At 31.3% G+C, this 25482-nt stretch overlaps 1 protein-coding gene across 16 annotated transcripts; it reads left to right on the forward strand.

Annotated features, from left to right (window-relative positions):
• The first annotated feature begins 531 nt into the window (after positions 1–531).
• Positions 532–13800, forward strand: LOC111295844 (E3 SUMO-protein ligase SIZ1-like). 16 transcript variants are annotated; one of them, XM_022889603.2, is made up of 17 exons: positions 532–599; positions 710–765; positions 1446–1526; positions 2157–2199; positions 3992–4070; positions 4303–4465; positions 5905–6035; positions 7229–7297; positions 7594–7681; positions 7801–7876; positions 8555–8628; positions 8818–8925; positions 9332–9493; positions 11598–11702; positions 11787–11867; positions 12003–13167; positions 13322–13800. In XM_022889603.2, exons 2-17 carry the CDS (start codon positions 742–744, stop codon positions 13411–13413), a joined length of 2541 nt encoding a protein of 846 aa, XP_022745338.1. In that variant the 5' UTR covers positions 532–599; positions 710–741; the 3' UTR covers positions 13414–13800. The 16 variants fall into 16 exon arrangements, with proteins under 16 accessions (XP_022745338.1, XP_089596854.1, XP_022745339.1 ...); XM_089740728.1 differs by having other exon boundaries at positions 4313–4465; XM_022889604.2 differs by having other exon boundaries at positions 532–592.
• Positions 13801–25482: the final 11682 nt, after the last annotated feature.

Below are 25482 nucleotides of genomic sequence, written 5' to 3' on the forward strand. Positions count from 1 at the left end.
AGTGGAAAAAAATATATATTTCCGCTTTACTAAATGGTTATCTTTTATTAACAAATCTTAAAATATTTCCTCTTCATAACCTTTTTACCTAACTCAACCACTTAAAAATGCATGCCCATGGGCCACCCCCAATTGGGCTTGTGTTTTCGGGAAATCTTTTGGTCATATTTGTAATTTTACTATATAGTGGGAAACAACTGCATTTCCTTAATTGGCTGCGCAAACTTCCACGTGGACCCACATCGATTAGTCCCTTCTGAAATGACATTTCTTACGCCAATTTTGCGTCCGCTTCCATAACAAGCCCGAAAAGCTCGACACGCGTCAGTCAGGTACTGGTCCTTTCAGCATAAAGCACCTCACTACCCAATGAGAATATTCCATGCGGCGGAATCTCAACTCCACTTAAAACACCTAATCGACTAACCCGAACCCCTCCGGACCCGTAGGAAAATCTAAAACCAGATTTAATAAATCAATTTCACGTCCATTTTTATTTTATTAATGAAATAGAGTAGTTTATATAAATATAAATTAAAAATTAAAAGTCGCGGCCAGTAAAAGCTACCGCGGCAGTAACTGAAACTCCAAGGTCCAATGTGAGCCTTTTTTTTTTTTTTTTCTTTGAATTTGATTTGATTTGATTTTTCAGTTTTTTATACTTTCAATTCATAATCAACTGATTTTTTTTAATTTTTATATTCTGCAGAGTTAATTTTTATTTTTATCTGTAAAAGAGGAATGGATTCGATGTCTATTTGCAGGGTAATTCATGTTGATTATTTGATTGCTTTTATTTTATTTTTTTAGAATTTATTTATGTTCATTAACTGATAAAAAATCTTTGGTTAAAATTTTGATTTTTTAGGAGCTATTTACCTATTTTGATTTTTTTTAGGGAAAATTTGATTTTTCGCAAAAAAAAAAAATTTATGTTTGTTTGATATGCAGTTGATCGTTTTAATTATAACTTTGTAAGAGATATATGTTACAAGTATTATGTGGGACAAAAATAATTGCATCTTATTCAGGTTTAATTCGCTATAATGTTGTGTTGGAATAAAAATTCTTGTCAATGTCATTGTGTTTATGGAACAGCCATTCTTTTCGCGTCTGTCATGGAGCTCTAAAGTGTGTTCTAGTGTTTTTGATATCAATTGTTTGTCTCTTCATTTTTTATGATTGTTTTGGATCGGTGTTTTATTATGCGTATGTAATAATTATTTATTGGAAAGTATGTGGCATATGCTACTGTAAAGAGTGGAAATTATTTATTGGAAATGTAAATAGTAAGGATTGGCAAAATACTTTTGAAAGAGAGCAGGAAGGTAGAGATTGCCATAAAATTAGATGATATATTGAAATTATTAATTTTAAATATTTAGGGTTTATGGAAGATAGTTTTATGAAGCTAAATGATTGAAATTAAATGCATCCATGTTTAGGGCCAGTTGGCTTACTTCCGAATTAAAGAGCTGAAGGATGTTCTTACTCAGCTTGGTATTTCAAAGCAAGGGAGGAAACAGGTAAGCTGTTAAATTCATGCTATGTTGCCCTTCCCCTATCATTGTATGACTGGTGTTATCTTCATGCTTAATATTTTATTGAATTAGAAAATTTCGTGAAAATAGGTAAAATGCAATACAGAACATTTGTTTCAAAAAGTGTTACCTCAATATCTTTTGTTACTTGCTTCTGTAACTGCTACACCTGCTCGATCATCTCAAAGAATAGCTATTTACTACAGTAAAGAATAGTCATTGTTCACAACAGAATGCTTACCAAGTAACTGAGAAATATGGTTTTTCATTTGTTTTGACACCCATTATTCACTTGTAATTTCTTTCTGGGATATCATTTTTTAGCTGTAGTTTTGCTTCCCTTTAGTTTAATTATTTTTTCTCTTAATATTTTGATTGCAATTTCCTGTATGGATATTTTGCAACAAGTTTTCATTCTTTTCCTCATCATATTTGTGTGATTTGTTGGTGATTAGATCATCAGGTTTATGCTTTGTGAATCATGTCACAACTCACAAGACTTGGTTATTTAGTATATTTTAAATTTTGAGCTACATCGTGTTTTGATGCTCCTTGAAGAGGGAGGTTTCTCCTGATATTTAAGATGATCTTATTGTTTTACATCTGTGTGTGTAGGATTTGATGGACAGAATATTAGGCTTGATTTCAGAGGAAGAAGGTGAGTTTTTTTACTTACTTTTAAAGCTCTCTTGTCAAGGAATGGATGAATACCGTGATTATTACTTGTGTGTGGAGTATATATAATTTCTATCTGTTGAATATTGTATTCTAAGTGGATTAGGGCAGTAAGCTTTACTTTCCATTCATGAATCGAAATAATTCAGAGGAAATCATTTTTAGTACCATCATTTTGAATTGAGGAACTTCCTACAACTAAATTGTTGGGTTTATGATACACAGCGGACTTCAGATCATCTCATTTTCTTTGTTTTAAGATGACTTTTGTTTGGACACTGTTACTCTCATTTTCTTTGTTTTAAGACGACTTTTGTATGGACACTGTTACTTAAGTGTTTTTATGAGATACCCTTCTCTTTCTCTCTCTTTGAAACTCTTTGATTGTAGTATTCCTCTTTATCTGTTTTCAAAGTTCACTCTGTTATAGTACTTTTCAAGTAGTTTCATCATAATTTCTGAATCAGCTAAGTCATAACTAAAAAACTTTTATTTTATAATTTTATCTTTTCTAAATTCCTTTCTATTGCCAACATTACCTTCAAAATGATATTGTATGTTGTTTCTGTCTCGTTTAGAGTTGCTGCCAAACATGAATGGCTACTTCATTTATCGTGGTCATCTCATCTTTCATTGGCTGTCTTGATAACAATTATGTTGCTACCAATGAATTTTCAGCAGCTACAAGAACTGTACTTTTATGAGGTTTTCTGCCTAGTATTAACAACTTCTGTGTTAGAAACACACTTAAAGCATGCAGGACTAGAAAATTTTGGAATGCATACATTGATTCATGTACTTGACCTAAGAAGTTGATGTCTCTGTTAGGCTTTATTCATTTCATGTTCTTTCTCTCCTATGCTTCTCTTTTAGCACTTTAAATTGCTTCCATAAGCCGACCTTTTAAATCTTTTTTCAGACTGAGTTGTATCTCTGTGCTTGAGCATGCATGTGCGTTCTTTATTTCTAGTTTGATCACATTGGTACTATTTTTTATCATGCCAGTGATTAGCTTGTCATATTTAAGCATCTCAGTCTTATATGCTTTTCTTTTGTTAGGAATGCATGTTGGCATGCTCTTTTAAAGGTGATGCATGCCTTCCCTGTTGTTTTTATTTGTTCCCTTTTTTCTTCTTTTCAAGTTGGTTGCACCTCCTTCCAACTGTTAAAATCTAATATAATGTTTGTTGCCTTGCTGGTATGTCTTGATTCTGGGCCAGTTAATTAACTAAAAGTAGCAACTTTTAGTTTTTATGAAAGATAAATGTCAGTACTCTGGTTCAGATGTAATTTTAGCTGAGACTTCATGTTTATGCAGTTATGTGTGCTGGAGCATGCATGTGCATTCTTTATTTCTAGTTTGACAACATTGGTACTATTTTTTTTATCATGCCAGTGATTAGCTTGTCATGTTTAAGTATCTCAGTCTTATATGCTTTTCTTTTGTTGGAAATGCATGTTGGCATGCTCTTTTAAAGATGATGCATGCCTTCTCTGTTGTTTTTATTTGTTTCCCTTTTTTCTTCTTTTCAAGTTGGTTGCACCTCCTTCCAACTGTTAAAATCTAATATAATGTTTGTTGCCTTGCTGGTATGTCTTGATTCTGGGCCAGTTAATTAACTAAAAGTAGCAACTTTTAGTTTTTATGAAAAATAAATATTAGTACTCTGGTTCAGACGTAATTTTAGCTCAGACAATGTTTATGCAGTTATGCAATCTTGATCTAATAAAAGTTTGATCAAGCATATCATGTCTGCTTTTAACATTATATGCAGGTTCCAACACATATGGGCCAGCAAAGAAAAAATTTATTGGGAAGGAAGGAGTGGCAAAATTAATTGATGATGCTTACAGGTTCTACTTTCTTAAAATATCATGGTCTGTGTGAAATTTGATAGATGTTCTGTTTAGCATTTAAGCATATGCATTTGGTTGGCAAAATTCATGCTTTTAATAATTTTGTTCTACTTTCTTGTAAATTTTCATTATTTGTTACTTCTTAGTGCCACAAAATGTAACAATTCCCCCCCCCCCCCCCCCAATTTGTGGTCCTTTATCAGGCATTAAATAACCTATTCTGTTCCAGAAAAATGCAGATAGCTGATGCTCCGGATTTAGCAACAAAGAGACAGACTTCTTTAGATGTTTGTGGTGTGAAGCATAGAGTTGAAGCTGAAGATGTTTCATATTCAGCTGTGAAGATTTGCTGTCCTTGTGGGAGTTTATCGCATACTGATGATATGATACAGGTAATAAAAATTTAATTTACTTTTGATTTTGTTTTCTATAAATGAGGTTGCATAGCTTTGGATTTTGACCAAACGGCATGTCATCTGAGGTATAGGTGGTCACCAAGGTCCCAAGCTCAACTTCTTCTGTGTTGCTTTGCTAAACAAGATATTTTGAGGTTTTCATGCATATTAGATAGTTTTCTCTGCAATAATTGGTGATTTTTTATCATTTTGTTTTGATTTGTTGCAATGCTAGTCCCAATGTTTTGATGTGTTTACTATTTTCCTTTCAATTATATGCTTCAAATTCGTGAATGAGAATAGAGTGGTAGCTAGTGTGCAGTAAACTGGCAGATAGACATGTCCCAGTGTTGACAGTAATTTCTTTTTCTTGTCAAATATTTCTACGTGGATGCTTAATGTGAATGGATGTATGGCCTTGAATGATTTCTTACCTTGAAATGCTCTTAGGAGTTAGAATAGCTATAGATTGAAATATTGCAAGTACTAAGTCTTCAGTTAGCCCTGAAACATTGAAATTATATTATTGGCCATAGTCCTAAGTTTGTCTTTATTATTGGTATGACATGTGGACCTACTTGAGGGAAGAGAAAGGCAATGCTAAGAAATGCAAGGCAAGAAAATTGTGAAATGTCAGATGTTCTGTTGGTTTATCTTTTTGTGTATCTTGTTGGCCAAATGCCAGGGATGGAAATGCCCATATCATTACAAGGTGGTACATTCTGTGGCAGATTTCAAATCGTCCCTTTGATAGTTGTCATTAGCAGATTTATGTGGAGCTTGCTTATGATAAAACAATTTATGGGTTGGAATCAAGTTCACATTATAATCCAGTCTTTTGTTTTGGAAATTCTATTTATAATGACTGGAACATCATGCACAAGTGTTACTTTATTAAGCAAATTTGGATTGACTAGCTAACAAGCTAAAGCTTTCCAAAATCTATGCAAACTAAGGTATGGTGTGCTTAAGAGTTAGTTGAGCTTTTGGGTTCAATTTATTTTGTACTAAGCTGTGCCTAAACAATCAAGTTTACAGCCTGCTTTTGCTTAACTTGTTTGCATCCACAATATTCTTTAATTTTTTTTAACATTGTAATATCCATTTCCTGATAAATATAATTAGCTATTACTCTCTTTGATTATCTTGTAGGATAGTCTACCTTTTAAGAAATTTCTTGATGCCAGCCAACTTTGCACTAATTTCTTTTTGGCAAATGCCATTCTAAACAATTTTTGTAATTTCGTATGCTTCCTGTCTTTCCTTTTTGTTCTACATGACTTGTTTTTCTGTTTCAATGTTTTTATACCCTGCAAATGTAGTCCTGTACATCTTACAAAGATTTGTATTACTTGTATATCTTTGCAAAAATCATTTGGTACTTATTTCTAGAAATAAGATGTTTTTTTCCTACCTGACATTATTGCTATTTGAAGTGCATTGACCCAGGATGTCAAGTTCAGCAGCATGTTAGCTGTGTTATCTTTCCGGAGAAGCCTATGGAAGGCATTCCATCAGTTCCAGCTATATTTCATTGTGAAATGTGTCGCATTAATCGGGCAGATCCGTATGTTGTCTTTATTTCTTGTGTCAACTTGAATTATATATGTATCCTATAAATGAAATCGTGATTGTCTAACTTAGCACTAGCAGTATGCTACTTAACTAGTGTTTTTAGTAATTTGTTGTTGACATGAGTGTAGCGTTTGACACCAAATATAATTTTGGGTGTTTGGAAATTGGCAAGTCCAGATCTTAACATGCATGAACATGTTTGTGGTTGTGAGCGTGTACTATTTTGCTTTGCAGAGGCAAATTAAAATATCGGTTGAATTTATTGTAACATGCCCTTTTTATTTTTTTTTCCTATTTGTGAAGTGTTTCTAAATTGATGGGTGGTTTTGAGTTTGAACCTTTACCAACTGTTTCCATCTTCTCAGAATACTTCTAGCTTATAGGATATTTTAATAACTACTCTTATTTTGAATTTAAAAGGGAAAATGAGGATGAAAACATTATGATCATCAAAATTAGTGCACATTTCCCTCTGACCAGTATCGGACTTTTAAGTATGCTGATCATTGTGAATTTGAGTGACTGTAAAACACATGTATTTAGTTTTGTTTAATAAGCATGGTGATTTATGCAGTACATGCAAATTTTTTGGAGACCCTCTGGCCTCTACAAAAGATAGCTAGTAATGTTGGAATCTTATGGAATTTAACTAGATATGGTTATAAAGTATGTAATACAAATACATCTTTGAATATTTTACTGGGGCATATCTTTTAATGAATTATTACTGCTTAATTATCAAAATGAGATTGTACATTCTGTGCCGTTGAAGAAGTCAGACTAAGAAGAATAATAAAATGCTCTTTCATTTTGTTTTTTGGTGGTGAGCAATATGGGTCCAAATTCAATTACAAATGCTGGTGAACATGTTTCTTTCTTTAAACTACTCAAGCAAATCAAAATAATTACTTATCATTTATGGTAACACTGACTATCATGGCTCACTTTACTGTGTTCGTTAATCCATGTGGTATGTTTGCTTTGCTAAAACTTAGGAACCATATAGGTGTACTCTTGACTTACTGGATCTATTTGATTGTGGTGCATGCAACCCTTTTTTGTTTTCTTGGAAATTCTAGTGGTCAATATATATGAATGTGTTTCACGTTCTAAGATCATTTTCTCCTTTTAATATAATATATTATGAAGAAAGAGCTTCTAGCTAACACTTTTTTTTATCTACAGGTTTTATATTACTGTGGCGCATTTGATATCCCCTGTGAAGTTAATAGCTGGAAATATTCCATCTGATGGGTTAGTTCATTTTCAGTTCTCTCTGTCCTGTAAGGAAATTTTATCTGTCAACTTGAAATCTCTATGTCCAGAAGATTTTACTCAAAGTCACTGGCAATTTTTTTGGAGTTGCTGATGAAAAGCATTGGGTGTATACTCAAATCAACCATTTTTTCAAGGAACTGAGGAGACTAGTTTTCATACCCTTTTTTTTTTGTCTTAGAATGTTTATCCAGTTTTGGCTTTAGATGTTATGTTGTTGAATTCATCTGCTTTTATAAATTCTTGTACTTTAATTCATTTTCAATATTATTCAGGACAAATCCCCTACTAAACGTGGAAAAGACATTTCAACTGACAAGGGCAGATAGTGATTTATTACAGAAATCTGAATATGATATTCAGGTTAATTCAACATCAAATAACATGCCATGTGTCAGCTTAGGCTCATAATAACATGTTATCCTATTTTGAAGGTCACCACTGCATGGATTATTCATACTTGATATGTTATCTTCTTTCAGGCTTGGTGTGTTCTTCTCAATGATAATGTTTCATTTAGGATGCAATGGCCACAACATGCAGATTTACATGTTAATGGTATGCTATTTGGCTTCCTTAACTTTTTTCTCTTGTATCTACAGTTGCTGCATTTTCATCTTTTTTCCATTGTCTTTAGTACTTTGGCTTAGTTTCCTGGCTATGTAGGGATTTTCCTAGGGGTTTATGTTGGGTCAAACTTCAGTGGGCCTTTGGGCTAGTTTAGATATGTAATTAAAATACGATATATAACCACCAGCCAAATTCTGTTTGAACAAATTGAACCTGTATAGAAAAAGTGAAATTTACTGAATGTTAAAGCTATAGATTCTTTTTTTTGCATGCGTTTCTTTGTGTGTTTGTATGTGTGCATGCTAAATCAAGAAAAGATAAAAATGGTAAATCTGGAAAATATTCAAATATGTTAAAAGGGAAATCATACAAGTTATGTTATTATCAAGTTAAGGTATAAAAATAAAAGATGTGTCTGCTACCATATCTTTGGGCTTGAGTCATATTTCTGGAGAACCATTATGTGGGTTGCATGTATCTTGTGTAAGAAGACATTTAGAACGTACTGTTTCTGGTTAACTGTATCCAGGCACAATGTTTTCAAGATATTTGTCCTGCAGGGTGGTCAGGTCCATGTTTCAAGGGACTGTTTTCCAGTGGGTCTTTTATCCTTGTTGATGAAGTTACTCACTCTATCATGATTTTTTTCCTTCAATACTGTTACAGGCTTTGCAGTAAGAACTCTTAACAGACCTGGTTCACAATTATTAGGTGCTAATGGTCGTGATGATGGTGCACTGGTGATTTTTCTCACCTTCTCTTGCTTTTATAATTTTATTTGTGTTAAAATCTTGATGCAATGACACTTTATATATGCGTGTTTTCTCCTGGTAGTTTTATTTATTTATTTATGTCCTCAATTTTTAATTTAATTTTTTCATTCTTTAGTTAAAACTTTTATTTGATTTAACGTTTTGTTTTGTTCCCAGATCAAATTGTACATTGGGGAGGAGATTAATAAAATTTCTTTATCGGCATGTGATGCTCGCTTTTTCTGTTTTGGAGTCAGACTTGTACAGCGGCGTACAATAGAACAGGTATCCTCACCAGTCTTATGAGTTTTGTCTATTTCATACAGTTTGCAGTAATTAATATTTTAACCATAGCACAAATTATATTAAGTTGTTAATTAGGATATTGCCAATTAGTTCATTTTGGATAATAGTTGGTGTGTCAGTCTCTATACTTTTTGCCATTTGCTTATTGTTCTTCCATATGGTTCTCCTGAAAACGATGGCTTCTTGGAGAAGTGGCCATCAGATTTAATGTAAAAAGGAACCAGCAAAAGAAAGCTATTGATTGTGCTCTTTTGCATGCTTCTTGAAGTTATTATGTGTCATTGCCATCAATTTCTCTTGGTTTGTTTAGACTTTAGTTTCATTTGCTTCTCATTTGATGCTTTCTTTTTTTGTCTTTGATCTCATTGTCTGATTAAATGTGAAGGTTCTTGGTTTGATTCCTAAAGAAGCAGATGGTGAACCCTTCAAAGATGCACTAGCCCGTGTTTGTCGTTGCATTGGTGGTGGGATGCCTGCTGCAAATGAAGATAGTGATAGTGATTTAGAAGTCATTGCAGATACAATTACAGTTAATCTTCGCTGTCCTGTAAGTGATTGCTTTTTTCGTAATAGATATTAATTCTGCGATGTGATTTTTCTTGTTATTCTACTTGATTGGTGTTTAGTTATGCCTGAAGGCGAAGTACCTCATTGAATAGTTAATTGAATGACTGGGTATCATTGTTGGTCGAACCGCCATCACTATTCTGGAGATTCTAGACTGTTGAAGTAACTTCCATGTGCATGTGTGGTTCTTTATAGAAAACATTTGGGTTTATTAAGAACGTGGCATCGAATTTCATCATATCTCCTTTATATCATTAATTTGAATTTATCATGTAGGATTCAGATGCAGATGTTACTCCCTTGCTACATGTCAATAAGGTGGCTGTTTCACTAGACAGATATTGTTTGTTTAACCAAGACTTGGGAAATTTTTAATTACAAGGATAATCTCTTAAGGGGGCATTTGCTTGGGGGGAATATGAGATTTTCCCTCGCAATGTTGCTGTTGGATATTCAAATTCCCACGTTTGGTTTGGGGGATTAGATTCCTGAGGTAATCTTAGATTCTTAATAGTATCCAAAGTCTCAGAATTAGAAACCATATCTTCCTGTGGTTTTTTAAGATTTCGGGAGGAAAGCGATTTTTGTCCCACATTTGACCTTTAATCAAAATATTTTCTTTTTATTTTATTCCCATGAAAATCAACATATGAAAATTAAGTAATTGTGTATTGCTTTTGTTTTAAAATTTTTTTTAATTGAGTACCTTTTTTTTATTTTCTTACTCAAATACTGCATTTGTAGGCTCTTTTTTTTAATTGTGATTATTTATTGCGTTTCTTTGAATAAAAATGCTATATTTGACTTGATGGCTTTTGATTTGATGAGCATTTATTATGGGTATGGCAATTATTGTGTTTCTTTGAAGCAGTATTTGGCATTTAATTTTTACTTGATAGCTTTGGATTTAATGAGCATTTATTTTCTTTGAACAAAAAAGCATCATTTGGCATTTAACTTTTTGTTCTGCGTGACTTGATAGCTGTTGATTTAATGAACATTTATTATGGGTATGGAAATTACTGCATTCCTTTGGCAGTATTTAGAATTTAAGTTTTTTTATTTGTTTGACTTGATGTCTTTTGATTTAATGAGCATTTATTATGGGTTTGTCGATTATTGTGTTTCTTTAAAGCTAACTGCAGTAATTGTTCATTGCATTTGTTCAATTACTGCATTTCCTGCATTTCTTGGATGAAATTAACGCAATAATTGATGATTAATTTTTTTTTTTTTTTTTTTTTTATAATTGGCCACTTGAATACTGCGTTTCCTGTGTTTCTTGGATGAAATTAATGCAGTAATTGATGTATTGTTGTGTTTATTATGTAATGAAGGACATTATAGTAAAAATACAAGATTAAGTAATCTCAAATTCCCCCAACCAACCATAGGAATCTAAAAATGGGATGCCATGAAAAATCACACTTCCCCCGGAATCACACTTTCTCGGGTATCATATTTTCTTCCGGAATCTGAAATTTGCAAACCAAACGCCCCCTTAGTGTTATTTGATTTTTGGGTCCTATGTATTTTACCAGCCAAGCATATTGTCTAGTTTGAAGAGTGTTTCTTCTTCTTCTTCTTCTTTTTTCTTTTTTAATTTTTTTTATTTTGTCCTTGTTTGCTATTATCCTAAAGGGGACTATGAAGTTGTAATAGAGTTTCATTATGAACTTCTATTCCTAAAACAAGGGGCACTTGCAAGGGTGATAACCCATGAGTTATGGAGCTTTAATGTCCATGACGAGGGAATTGCACAAATATTAGGTTTGCTGCACCCTAATGTCCCAGGTTTGCTGCATCCTAACAGAAGCCCTCACACTTCCCTTGTACCCCTTGTATGTTACTCAGGCTCTATGCAAATGTCAGTTTAGTGCCTTACAGTGTTTTGTCATTTTGTACGCATTATGTTATCATCTTTGATGTTTGTTTAGCTTTGTTTAGTTTATATTGTCATCATTATGTAATATTTGGTTGATGGCATATTGCTGTCATGATTGACGCTGAGCTGTATTTCTATTTCCAGACTTTGTTAATTTAACTGCTAACTTGATGTCTTCATATCTACTTGTAACTGTCAGATGAGTGGCTCCAGAATAAAGGTCGCTGGCAGATTTAAACCTTGTGTTCACATGGGATGTTTTGATCTCAAAACTTTTGTGGAGCTGAACCAGCGCTCAAGGAAGGCAAGTTATCATAATATTTATGATTTGTCCCGTTTTGAGTTTTCATAGGCATAGATATGAGCAAGAGGTTTTTTATGCTTGCAGTGGCAGTGTCCCATCTGTCTCAAGAACTATTCTCTGGAAGATATCATTATTGACCCTTATTTCAATCGAATCACAACTATGGTAGTGCTTTCTCTTTGTATCTTAATCTATTTAGTGTGAAAATTATATAAGAACAAATGCAGTTTAATTCAATTTTTCTTAACCCCCCCACCTCAACGAAAGTACTAACAAAAAAAATAAAATCTCATGTGACAGATGCAGCACTGTGGAGAGGATGTAACTGACATTGAGGTGAAGCCTGATGGTTCTTGGACTGTTAAGATCAAAGGTGACCTTAGCGATCTTCAAAAATGGCATTTACCTGATGGTTCACTCTATGTAGCTTCAAATGAAGATATATCCAAGTCAGAGGCCTTGAGGAAGATCAATAAGGAAGAAAAATCAGGACATACTAATTCTGAGATTGGGACAAAAGGAGGAATGTTTGAAGCAAGGAAAAACCAGCATCTTCCCTTGTTAAATCCCAAAGAGGAAGATTTTGAAAACTATAGTCAGATGGTCATAACAATGAGCAGTAGTGCCAGTGGAGGTGGTAGAGATGATGAAGACTCGAGTATTAATCAGGATTGTGGAAGATATAATAATATCTCTGCCAATAATGGCAATGAGATCAATTCCATTCGTCGTAATTTTGATTCAATTCTTAGAACTGAAAATCAAAGTCATGGACCAATAGGGGAGCCAAACATCATTATTCTCAGTGATTCAGAAGAAGAGAATGTCAATTTGGTTTCTTCTCTTACAGATTACAAATCTTGTCTACTGAATGATAGTGGGGTATTGTCTGTCCCTCCTGCAATCGAACACTCATATCTGGAAAACTCCATTCCTGATTCTGGCATAAGTTCTTGTTTGGATCTCTTTAATGGCAGTGGCAGAGATGTTGGAATGTCAGACTGGCCATATTCTTCTACCCAAGTAGGTTCAGGGTTCCAATTGTTTGGTGAAGATTCTGATGTCTCAGATGTTCTTATTGATTTGGAGCATTCCGTGGTCACATGCTCTGCACCAATGAACGGTTACACATTAGCTTCAAGGTCAACCATGAACTCTGGCGTACAGGTTCCTGATTCTTCTATTTGCAATGCCAATATTGATGAAGACCTCGTTGATAATCCCTTTGTATTTGTTAATGAGGACCCCTCTCTACAAAATTTCCTTCCTACTCAGCCGGCTGGAACCTTGGAAGAATCTGATATAGGACGCCATCCCCCCATATCAAATGGCTCCCATACTGAAGATTGGATTTCTCTTAGGCTTGGCAGCAATGGCGACAATATTTGCAGTGGTGTTGATACTATTGCTCAGTCTGCTGTTTCAAAGGGGCTGGATTCGATAAATGACTGTAGGCCAAATGAAGGTACAAATGTCTAATTGTTGCTGTATTTTCTCTCAAAAGTGGTTATACTACTCATACATTTCATCTTATTTTTGTTTCACACAATATTTTCTGCATGTCATATAGGATCACCGACTAGTCAGGCTAACTATCAAACATATGCATTACTTTGCAGGGAGGAAACCGTTAAATGGCCCTTTCTCATTTCCTCGCCAACCAAGGTCTGTCAGGCGACGGGTTTACTCAATAGATTCAGACTCAAATTAGATGGAATCAAAACTTTAAGGATTCATTGAGTAATTCATTGATATCTACTTCTATCCTATCGCAAACTGAGATAATGATGGTGGTCCTGTCTATCACAATTATTCACTTGTCGAAGGAGAAACAAGCATTTTCGTTTTGAGTTACTGTTGAATCCTACTGATTGTCTTGTTAGTTGAAATGGCTTTCATCTACGTTGTGCTTTCATTGGCAGCTGTGTAACAGACCCGACAAACGGTGAGCCCTAATGGTTCATTGATGTTTATAGTCTCCTCAAAAGATACCACAGTATGAGTAATCTGTATATAAGTAATACGATTCAAAAATTTCAAATCAATCTATGTTTTCATAATAATGGTGAAAAATAACTTATTCAACTAGTTATGCCAATGAATCAAAGCTCCATCTTTCAGTTGGATTGTTATCATTTCAGCTTTTAAAAGACATCATTTTGGATGGTAAACCAAATTAAGCAGAGAAAATTTTTTGGTGATTCGTAAACTATTTGTTGACTTTTTTATTTTTTAAACCTTCTAATGTTTGATATATGAGCAAGTGAGTAGGCCTGATTATTTGTGTATTTTTGTTATGTAAAATATTGAAATTTGTGTATTTGGATTGTATTTTACACGAAAATTATTGTTACAATATATGTTGATATGAAAATATAAAATATATTTTTTTAATTTTGTTAAATTTATAAATAATCGTTGTTAAAATTTTAAGTTGTAATCATTTTCATGTCTTATTTTGGTATCGTGTTTTTGTTGTATCATCGGATTTTGCTTCAAATTGTCATATACATATACATATATATATATATATATATAAAAGTTTAAAAAGTTAATAGATATTTGAGAGAATATTATCTTTGACTGGATTACATCAATAGCATTCTTTGATGCTTTTTATGTTTAAGGTTGTATGCATCCGTACGAGTGATGAATAGGGATAACAACGGGTCGGGTTGAGATAAGTTTTTGTTTGCTTCTAATCCGACCTAATTTTACACTTGTCAAACTCGAATCCAATCTGACTCGACTTAAAATTTTTTATTTTTTTTAATATCTAAATCCGAATTCGATTCGATATTATATAAATCGTATTTAATTCGATTCGAAATTAATAAAATATTATTTTTTTAAAATATAAATATTTAAATATATAATTATATAAATATATATAAATAAAAAATTAATTTAAAAACTATTTTTATATAATATTTAATCGAGTCGAATTTATTTAAAATTTAAACTCGATTCGATTCGAATTTTTTTTTTTAAATTAATTTTATAAAATCGAATCAGATCGAAACTTATTGAGAACAAATTAGATTACCCACCTTAGTTATGACCTAACCATAAACCACCCTCTTCTCACCCTCTTAGAGAAAAGAAACAAAAAAAGAGAGAAGAAATGGAACCCGACAAATCACAGGTGCTTGAAGCCATTAAAGTTAAGATATTAAATTGTGAAATTTTTTATAGGTACTTAATCGTGAAAAGTGATCGAGGTTTAATTTACACGTTAACTTGTTTTTTTTTTTTTTTGTTATGCATATAATAGACATGTTTTGTGTGCAGTTTACGGTGAATGTTGCAGTAAACAGGGAGGAGGATTAGATACGTGTCTGGGTGTATATTGATAAAAAATTATTTTTAGATTTTTAACTCAAACGAGGGTAGGAAAATGCAATTTATTACTTGAAATATTAAAATTTATATATTCATATTTGTATATTCGTATATTCAAAAGTCATTGAACCTCTGTATAGAGAAGTTTTTTTAAATTTTTAAAAATTGTTGAGTCTCTGTTTAAATGAGTTTTTTTAAATTTTTAAAAGTTATTGAGCTTCTGCTTGGAGAAACCTTATAAATTTTTAAAAATATTGTTAAACTTCTGGAGCCTTAAAAAAAAAAAAAGAGATTTTATGATCAATGTTTTTTCTTTTCGAACAAAATGATTGTTTGTTTGTTTGTCTTATTCCTGATTCTCATAAATAAACAAAGAGGGGTAGCTGTAAATATCATTTTGTTTTTTTTGTTATTATTATTATTATTTTTCTTTCTTCTTTCTTTCTTTCCTTCTTTCTTTTTCCTTTTTTTTCTTTCCTTATCCGGTTCAGTTTGACAACTATGAGTGCATTAAATGCATCATTACCAAAAGTCCAAAATCACGGTTGACCACCATCGGCAGCCGCCTGACATATTGCCTAACTTGACAATGTGAATTTTGGGTTAAAAATATGAGATTTGAATCTAAAAAAATTTGAGATTTAAATCTTAAAAAGCTCTATAAATAGAGCTTGTTACTTGCAAAAACGAGTGGAGGATCGATTAAAAAAGAACGAGGTTGAAAAAAAAACCTCGAAACCCTACCAAAAACAAAAAAAAAAAGTTTGCCAGATTCGAAAAAAAAAATTTTTTGTCAAAAAAAAATCTAAAGCAAACCAAACACATACAAACACAAAAACAACAGCATCTGGAAATGAGGATCACAGTGCCAGCAAAAAAAAAATAACAAAAAAAATTTGTGACTGAAACTTCTAAGCTAGATCTACGTTGTTTGGGACATTTTCAGGTAAAACGGAGGTTGAATCTGATTTTAAAAGGTTGAGAGGAACATTTTGATCTTTTTTGAGATTTTTCGATCATCGACAACAACGGCCCGGTGACCAACGATCGACAGTGGTGATGGCGGTGATGACCACTGGCCGACCCCATTGGGTTTTGGTCTGAAAAGGGAGATGGGATAGGTTTTTTTTTTCTGAAAGAAGAGAGAATGACCAAAAAAATAATTTCAGGACCTTTTATATAAACTATCAAAACTAAAACGATGTCGTTTCAATAAAGGCTCAAAACGACGTCGTTTTAAGCACCCAGGATTCGTGCGTCAACCCATCGACCCAAACTGGGGTTTGTGCAACCGAACCAACGACCTGACTTATCCTCAGACCTAGACTGATCCATCTGAACAGACCTAGATCGAGTCGGACCGTCCCCGAACCGTCAGACCAAATCAGATCGGATTGAGTAGCTGATCCGATCAAACCCACATTAACTAGATCGTTGATTGGTCTTGTTTAGGTAACAAAAAATTTTTTTATATATTATTTTATTAGTATTAATGCAAATTAAAATATTTATATTTGTTAGATTAAATGATGAAATATGTAGTTAATTTTTTTTTATAATTTGATTAATTTTTAAAATAAACTTTAAAAATAAAAAACAAACTTAATAATAATAATAAAAAAATAAAAATGTAAGAAAAAAATTTTTTTTATCTGATGATGAGATTCAAAGGTACTCTGAGTAGTGATGCTTACGAAATCTCTAGATGAAAAGATTTTTTAAAATACTACCAGTGTATTAGAATATTTATAAAAAGTTTTCAATACAATAAAATTTTTCTTTTTGTTAATAACAAAATAAAAATTAATTAATTTATTAAAAAAAAATATAAATAAAAAAAAATTTTATCCAATGATGGGATTCTAAAAGTATCAAGTAGTGATGCTTTACGAAATTTTTAGATGAGAAGATTTTTTAAAAATATTACCAGTGTATTAGAATATTTATATAAAAACTTTAATATAATAAAAATTCATTTTTCCTTTAAAAATTTAAATTAAAAAATCAAATAAAACAATTAATAAAATTTCTAAAAAAGAGAATAAAATATGTGCATCAAAATAGTAACATTCTGCATTGTATGCACGACATAATTTTTTACAAAAAATAAATTTAAGCCTCAAAAGATGGGACTCTAAGGTATTCCGAGAAGCGATGTCTAAGAAATATTTAGGTGAAAAAAAGTTCTTCTAATGTTACCAACGTATTGAAACATTTTAAAAATTATTTCAATAAAAATATTCTAATTTATTTTTCTTGAATAAAAATGAAACAATAAATAAAAAATAAAAAATAATTTCCAATAAATAAAAAAAATTAAGAAAATTATTTTTCAAACATCGAAAATGAGATTATTTTTTTATCAAAATCAAAGGATAACACGTAGTTAATTGGTACCGTTTTAAATGGACATTGTGGGGGTGCTAATCATTTTTCACACGTAACCGACTTTCGAACTCAGACTGTTGCGTAGACCTTAAAATTATCCTTTTAATAAATTTTAATTAATTTTAAGATTTCATTAAAAAGATATGTTTTAATAGGTGATCAATCGCACCTAGTTAAAAAAAGATTGGTGGCGACTCTGTTATTTTTTATTTTGTTTTCAAATTCTTCGGAATGACACAAAATCGTTACAATAGCTTGGGGTCATACCATTTGAAAAATGAAGATTTCAATGGTTCAACAATAATAGGAGCAAGTAAATATTTCTCAACAAGTCTATGATACAAATCTGTGTATATCATGGGAATGGGGTCGAAAGTGGGTTTTTCTTTGGTATGTCTTAGGGCATTTGGACATTATTTAGATTAGGCCTCCATTCTGGTCTGACAGATGTAGCAGAACGGTTGTAAGAATAGGTGGGTGTCCGAAAAGATTGTTGAAACTGAGGTGGATAAGCTGGTTGTGGTAATGGCTGATATGGATGAGGAGTGGATGTAATATTATTTATGGAAGGGTAATGGGTTTGGTAGACTAGTGTAGGGTAGGACGTGAAATCTCTGAACTATTGCCCCATATAGTTCATCGCTTGAGCTTTATTCTCTTTCTTTTTGGGAACTCCACCTTTCTTTGCTCCACTCGTTTCTCCTGTGTCAAGTTTGCCATTCTTTATGGTATTTTTAATAATCTCACCCGATATCACCATATCTGTAAAGTTTTTGGTTGCATTGCCTATCAATATCTTATAGTACTATGCTTTCAAAGTGTTCACAAATAAGACAGTTGTCTCTTTTTCGGTGAGAGAAAGTTGAACTTATGCAGTCACATCTCTCTATTTCTGTGCATACTCTTTAAAATTTTTGGTTACCTTTTTCTCTATACTTTGTAGAGATAGACGGTCTAAAACCATATCCGTGACATGTCGATATTGTGTAAGAAATGCCCTTATGAGCTCTTGTCAGGAATGAATACGAGTTTTATCTAGTTAGACATACCATCTAGTTACAGATCCGGTAAGGTTATCCTGAAATACGTGCATCAATAACTTCTCATCATAAGTATGTGCTGTCATCTTATGATAATACATGGTAATATAGGTTATCGGGCATTTTGTGTCATCATATTTTTTAAATTCAAGGACCTTGAATTTATGTGGAATAACCACGTCTAGGATTAAACAAAGGTCGGTTACATTCATGGAGCCATAAAAATTCATTCCCTTTATGAACCTAAGTCTTTCTTCTAATACTTTCATCTTTTGTTGGGCACATGTATCTTTTACTTTCTCGAGTGTCTTCATCCCTAGCTTTTCTTTCTCATTAAGATCATCCAAGTCAAGGATTAAGATTGGCTTAGGTGGTTTTTCCATCATAATGGGATTAACAAAATTTTGAAATAGTCCTAGAGCAGGTGTGGATGTCATTCTTAGATAAGGATTGGAATATCCATCGGGAGTAAGAACTTGTACTCTAGTTCCTTAAAAAGGTTGGGTCGATCGTGGCTTAAACTCTGGAGGGTAAACAGGATCTATCATATTACCGATTGCTCTTAAAAGTTGAGATTTTCTTCCACTGCTTTTCCTTTGTTAAGTTTTCTGAGCATATCCATTATTGTACTGAGATTTCCTCTTAGTTCTTCTTGAACTTTCTAGATTCTCTCAAATCGATTGGCTTGTTCTTGCTCCATGATTCTTGTTTGAGTCCTAGTATTGTATGAATAACGAGTAGGTTGGATCAAAATTTTTTATGGGTGAGCTATTCTTGAACCTTTATTATGACAAAATTAAAAAAAAAATTATAATGCTATGTGTTGAAAATTTTATTTTATTTTTTCAATTTATTTTATGAAAATGATGTACATGATGCATGAATGTAAGTGGAAGATATTTGCTCTTGGATGAATTTCAACACTAAAAGTTTTTATTGATTTTATATAACTTTTATTACATGAGATTTATCATCATAGAATTATATCCATAGAAGCGTTTGACTTGTTCATAATGGTCCTTCGTCTCGTCTAAAAAATCCACTAGGCGCTGTCTATATTCTCCTATGGGATTAACTTTTCTTTTTAATACTTTTATCTTTTTAACCATCTCCCATGATTTCTTCACTACCTTGCAAACTTGATTAGTCAGGTACTCTATGTACTGTTGCTTCCCTAAGCTTTCTGCTTTCTATCTCATGCGAGCATCCCTTTCTAAATCATATGTGAAGATTAAATCTTTTTTCCTTCTATACCACTCATTTATTATTGTTGAAATATGGCTCTTGTGATCTTGCAGTTGCATCTCTAACCCTTGGATCACCTGGTGAAGTGATTCTTTTTCATTCAGTACTTCAAAATGCTTTTTTCTCTCTTTTGCAAGCATGGCTTTCAACCTTTCTTTTTTTTTTTTTTTTTTGCATTGCACCAATCTTGCTAAGGTTGTAGAATATAACCCTTTTTTAATTTTGACATTTTTAAGAAATTTTGGTAGTCTCTTCTTGTTTTTCTTGAGTTTTACCCTTCCATTGGTTCATTTCCTCTCAGAGTTCATCCATTTCACGTTGTCGACTAAGGTAAGACTTGGTGACTTTTTCAATTTTGAATTGAACTTGCAACCTCTTATTTTCTTGATGCAGATCATTCAAATCATTATTGGCCATGTCTTGTTCTTTTATGATCTTTGTCAATCTACTCACTTATATTTCTGTTTCATATTTCAATTGTTCTACCTTCTTGCGAAATCTTAAATTTTTTCTTCTTATTTCTTATTTTTTAGCTTTTAATTCTTTTTTAACAAGCTCAACTTTTGAAAATTACACTTCTGTTGAAAGATTAGTCGATTGGTGTGAACTATCATCAGGAGGAAGTACTATGTCCTAGGTCGCTTTACTTTTCAAATCTAATAATCAGGGGTGACTTTGTCGATGAGAGGCCCTACTATCATTTTTCATGTTTTCTTTCATACTTGTATTAATTGCTCCAAGGTTCTTGGTGGATTTGGTTTCCCGTAAATGAAATCTACTTGGACTAAGCCATGAGTAGCAGGAACAAATTGCTTTGCACCAAATTGCTTAAGCACCATCAATAGAGCATAACTCACAACATCTCATAACCCTAATAGCGGTATCCATGGCTCGTTTTCTCCATGATACAACAAAGGCACACGAGACATCCAAGGTGCCATCCATTCAATTTCATCCGCAGTAAGCCTTCGTAAGAAAATGACCCACTCTTCTTTAGTCTTCAATGTTGGCCATCGACTTTTACAATTGGTGTCTTATTTTGAAAATACGATTTTGAGAAAACATTCTTTTCGCACTTGAAATGACTTCTAACTCACATGTATAATAGCTATGCATAGTTTATGAATCGTCTTTTTTCATTCTGTCGACAGAAATTCAATGACCTGATGGTTTCAGCTAGGACTGCTGGAGCGGGATTAATTGGTTGGGTTTCAATTTGCTAAAAAAGGTCTACCACAATTATCTCAATGTAACCCAAAGTCTTCAGAAAGATTACCATGCCATACAATGCTAAAGCAAACATAGCCATACCTTGATCATCATTTAAATGCCCTTGAATGAAGTTTCAAAGAAAGTCCCAACGGATGTCGAGATGTTCACTTTTAGGTTTTACGAATGAATCAATGGTTTCCACTTCAACCCTTATAAGCTTGGCCAATTTTTTTTGATAACCTGATTTCAACTTTTGAGTAAACATTTTATTTGGATACTGTAGTTCTATTCCAAGCAAAATCGAATACTCTTCAATAGTTGGCACCAAATTTTCCTGATTAAAAGTGAAGTATCTATAAGATGGATCCCAAAACTATATAGTTACCTTGATCAGTTGTTCATCGATCACTACTGGAATGAAGGATGCATGCTCATACTTCTTGTAAAAACTTTCTTTTCTTTCTTCATTTAACTAACCCTAGATGATGGTTAAGTTTTTTAAATCATTCTGCGTGAGATCCAAATACACCTTCTTAGGTAACTCAGACACATAGCCAATAGGCAAGCAATCTTCATTCTTTTGTTGAGCTTCTTTCGACCAAACATGTATTTCATTATATGGCTCATATGGGACACTGACTGAGGATGAGCAAATCTGTAGTTCTATGAGATCCATGAAAATTTTTTGAAAGAAATATGTCTTAGAGCAAATATCTCAATACAGAACTGTATGATATAATTTATGCAAAAAAAAAAGAAAATGAAACAAAATTGAGTTAGTGTGAGGATGCGTTTTGAAAAAAAATATATTTTTTTAAGTTTTGAGAATTTTTTTTGTTTTGTTTTGTATTACACACAATTTTTATTCTTAGGTATTTCCTATAAGAAGGTGGACAAAGCTCTACCTAAGGCTGGTTTCCTAGGTTTATAATATGCTGGATTTGGATTGATACGTGTCTAAAGGTTCTCAAATTGTTCCTCACTATCGTCCACGCTAGACTAGTGAGGGACCCCAATCCTCACCCATTACAGGCTACGAACGAAAATGGTTCAATTTGAGTGAAAGTATTTCGCTTGTCATTACGGATATTATCACCTTACAAGGGCATATGTACTCTACTTCTTCCCATAAGGGACAGAGCTCGAGTATAAAGCTCATGCATGAGATGCATTGTGTCATTGTGTGTGCAAGTATATCTTAATTTATTAAGAGTAAAATATACAAAAAAATAAAGCATAAGAGGCATAGTAAAAGAAACGTAAAAGAAATTTTTTTTCTTTTTGCTTTCGATTTGTTTTTTTTTCTTGACTTTTTTTTTATTACAAATGAAAAATAAAAATCTAAGAAACCAATTAAGACTGTTTAAATCAAAATTTGGGGATAACACGTAGTTAATTTTAGCTTGACTCTCGAAAATAAATGACTTCTCCAGTGAAATTGTCAAGCTGTTGTAATGATTTTGTGTTTGTCCGATGAATTTGGAAACAAAATAAAAAATAACAGAGTTGCCACAAATCTTTTTTTGGTTAGGTGTGATTGGCCATCTATTAAAACATATCATTTTAATGAAATCTTAAAATTAATTAAAATTTATTAAAAAGATAATTTTAAGGTCTGTACAACAGTCTGGGTTCATGAGTTTATTATGTGTGAGGAAAGATTAGTACATCCACAACGCCCGTTTAAAACAGTACCAATTAACTACGTGTTATCCTTTGATTTTGATAAAAAATAATCTCATTTTCGGTGTCTGAAAAATAATTTTCTTGATATTTTTTATTTATTAAAAATTATTTTTTTATTTATTGTTTCATTTTTATTCGAGAAAAATAAATTAGAATATTTTTATTGAAATAATTCTTAAAATGTTTCAATACGTTTGTAATATTAGAAGAATTTTTTCTCACATAGAGATTTTTATGCATCACTTCTTGGAATATCTTAGAGTCCTATCTTTGGAGGTTCAAATTTACTTTTCGTAAAAAATTATGTTGTGCATGCAATGTAGAATGTTGCCATATTAATGCACATCTTTTATTCTCTTTTTTAAAAATTTTATTAATTATTTTATTTGATTTTTTAATTTAAATTTTTGAAGGAAAAATGAATTTTTATTATATTGAAATTTTTATATAAATATTTCAATACATTGATAATATTTTTAAAAAGCCTTCTCACCTAAAAATTTCGTAAAGCATTACTAGAAATACTTTTAGAATCTCATTATTGAATAAATTTTTTTTTATTTATATTATTATTTTTTAATAAATTAATTAAATTTTATTTAGTTATTAACAAAAAAAATTATTGTATTAAAATCTTTTTATAAATACTCCGATACACTGGCAATATTTAAAAAAATCTTTTTATCTTGAGATTTCGTAGGCATCACTACTCAGAGTACTTTTGAATCTCATCATCGGATAAAAAATTTCCTTTTCTGACATTTTTATTATTTTTGTATTATTATTAAGTTTATTTTTTATTTTTAAAGTTTATTTTAGAAATTAACAAAATTATAAAAAAAATTTTAACTACATATTTCATCATCTAATCTAACAAATATAAATATTTTAATATGCATAAATATTAATAAAATAATATATAAAAAAATTAAAAAAAATTTTTTTTACCTGAACCTGATCGATCAACTGTTCGATCAACATGGGTTCGATCGGATAGACTGCTCAGTCCGATTTGACGATTCGAAGATAGTCCAACTTGATCTAGATCGATTCAGATGGATCAATCTGAATTTGAGGATGTCATCGGATCGATTGCATAAACTTCAGATCGGATCGATAAGTTTCACACATGAATCTTGAGTGCTTAAAATAATATTATTTTAAACCTTTATTGAAATGACGTTATTTTGATCTTAATAATTTATATAAAAGGTCCTAAAATTTTTTTTTTTTGATTATTCTCTCATCTTTAAAAAAAAATACCTTTTCCTTGTTTTTTTTCATACCAAAACCCAATGAAGCTAACCGATGGTCGTCACCACCATTGCTGTCGCCAATCTGGTAAATATATAAATATTTAGGTCTACGTATCTTCCACCCATCGTTTGATCTTTGCTTGGATTATCCAAATAGTGTTAACATATTTAAATTTCATCTCTTATAATTTTTTTTTTTATTTTGGAGTTGAAGCCTATTTTGTTCAAAAAAAAAAAAAGTGGACCTCACGTTTTCTGTACCTAATCCTAACACGTGAGAGTTGGCCAAAAAAACAAAAAACCTAACATGTGAGAATAGGTCAGAATTTGGTGAACCAAAATCAAGTACATAACCCACCTAAATATGAGATAAGATGAGATTAAAATGAAGATAAAACAATAACCAAAGCAGTTTTCCTTTTATGGCAATTGTTGAATTTTTTTTTTAAGAAGTTAATTATAGCATAAAGCGTTTGATTTAATAAGTAATAATGTTATAAATTATTTTTAAATTATAATAAAATATTTAATGTGATATTTAAATTATAAATTTATTAAATAATATAATATATAATTTTATTAACTAATATAATATTTAAAAATTTTGTATAATCATATCCATTTGAAATTAACAATATTAAAAATATCATATTAATTAATAAATTTAACATTTATATATCAAATTAAATATTTTTAAAATTTAAATATTATATTATAACTCATATTTATTCGTGATATTAACTTATTTAATAATTCATATATTTTTTTATTTTTATATAAAAAAATTATTTATAGAAAAAATTATATTTATTAAAGCATTTTTTTAATTTGCATAAGAATTTGATGGATAACAGGGTATGATTTTTAAAGAGTTAATTTTAAATCTTTCCAATTAAAAAAAGAAGAAGAGGTTTTCAGAATCATAAATCACAGGACTGATAAATTACTAATTTTCTCTCAAAAAATTAATAATTTAAAATATAACAAAAGTTCATGATTTTCTCTCTGAACCATTAAATTCATTATTTGAAAATTTTAAATACAATAAAAAATAAATAGTCTTAATTGATCTGATTCAAAAATTTAATAATAAAAAATATTAATATTTGATTCAGTAATAAATGAATATACTTGGTAAAAAAATAATTGAATATATATTCAAAAATTAACAATTTACCGAATATTTTTCTATTTTTAAAAATAAATATCCTTTTTATGTATATTAAAAATAAAAAATAATTTCAAAAATAAATGAGATATGTGGTTTAAAAAATTTAGTGATAATGTATAAAAACAAACACCTCATAATATTTATATTTCACCTAAAAAAGAAAAAAAAACTTTACCTTTCTTTTTAATTTTATATAAGAAAAATATTTGGATACCTAAAAATAAATAACTTTTTTTTTTACTTTTATTATTATTATTATGATATAATAAATTAATAATAATTCATAAATTAATTTCCACTATGGCCACTCCTGTCCACCTATGGTCGCCACACGCAAATGTTGACCAACCCCTTCTCCCAAACGGCGTGTGCTTACCACGACGTCGTTTTCTCTCTCTTGTTCCCTCCTCAAAAAATACTTTATTTTTCTTATTATGATT

The sequence above is a fragment of the Durio zibethinus genome, chromosome 12 (assembly GCF_047325235.1).
Source record: "Durio zibethinus cultivar Kanyao isolate XHJ-2024 chromosome 12, ASM4732523v1, whole genome shotgun sequence".
Classification (NCBI taxonomy): Eukaryota; Viridiplantae; Streptophyta; class Magnoliopsida; order Malvales; family Malvaceae; genus Durio; species Durio zibethinus.

What these genes read in the sequence shown, in the direction of transcription:
- LOC111295844 (XM_022889603.2), top strand. Translation starts at nt 742, where the DNA reads ATGGATTCGATGTCTATTTGCAGG. An exon ending in CAAAGCAAGGGAGGAAACAG is followed by an intron (nt 1,527 to 2,156) that starts GTAAGCTGTTAA and finishes CTGTGTGTGTAG; the next exon opens with GATTTGATGGACAGAATATT. An exon ending in ATACTGATGATATGATACAG is followed by an intron (nt 4,466 to 5,904) that starts GTAATAAAAATT and finishes TGCTATTTGAAG; the next exon opens with TGCATTGACCCAGGATGTCA.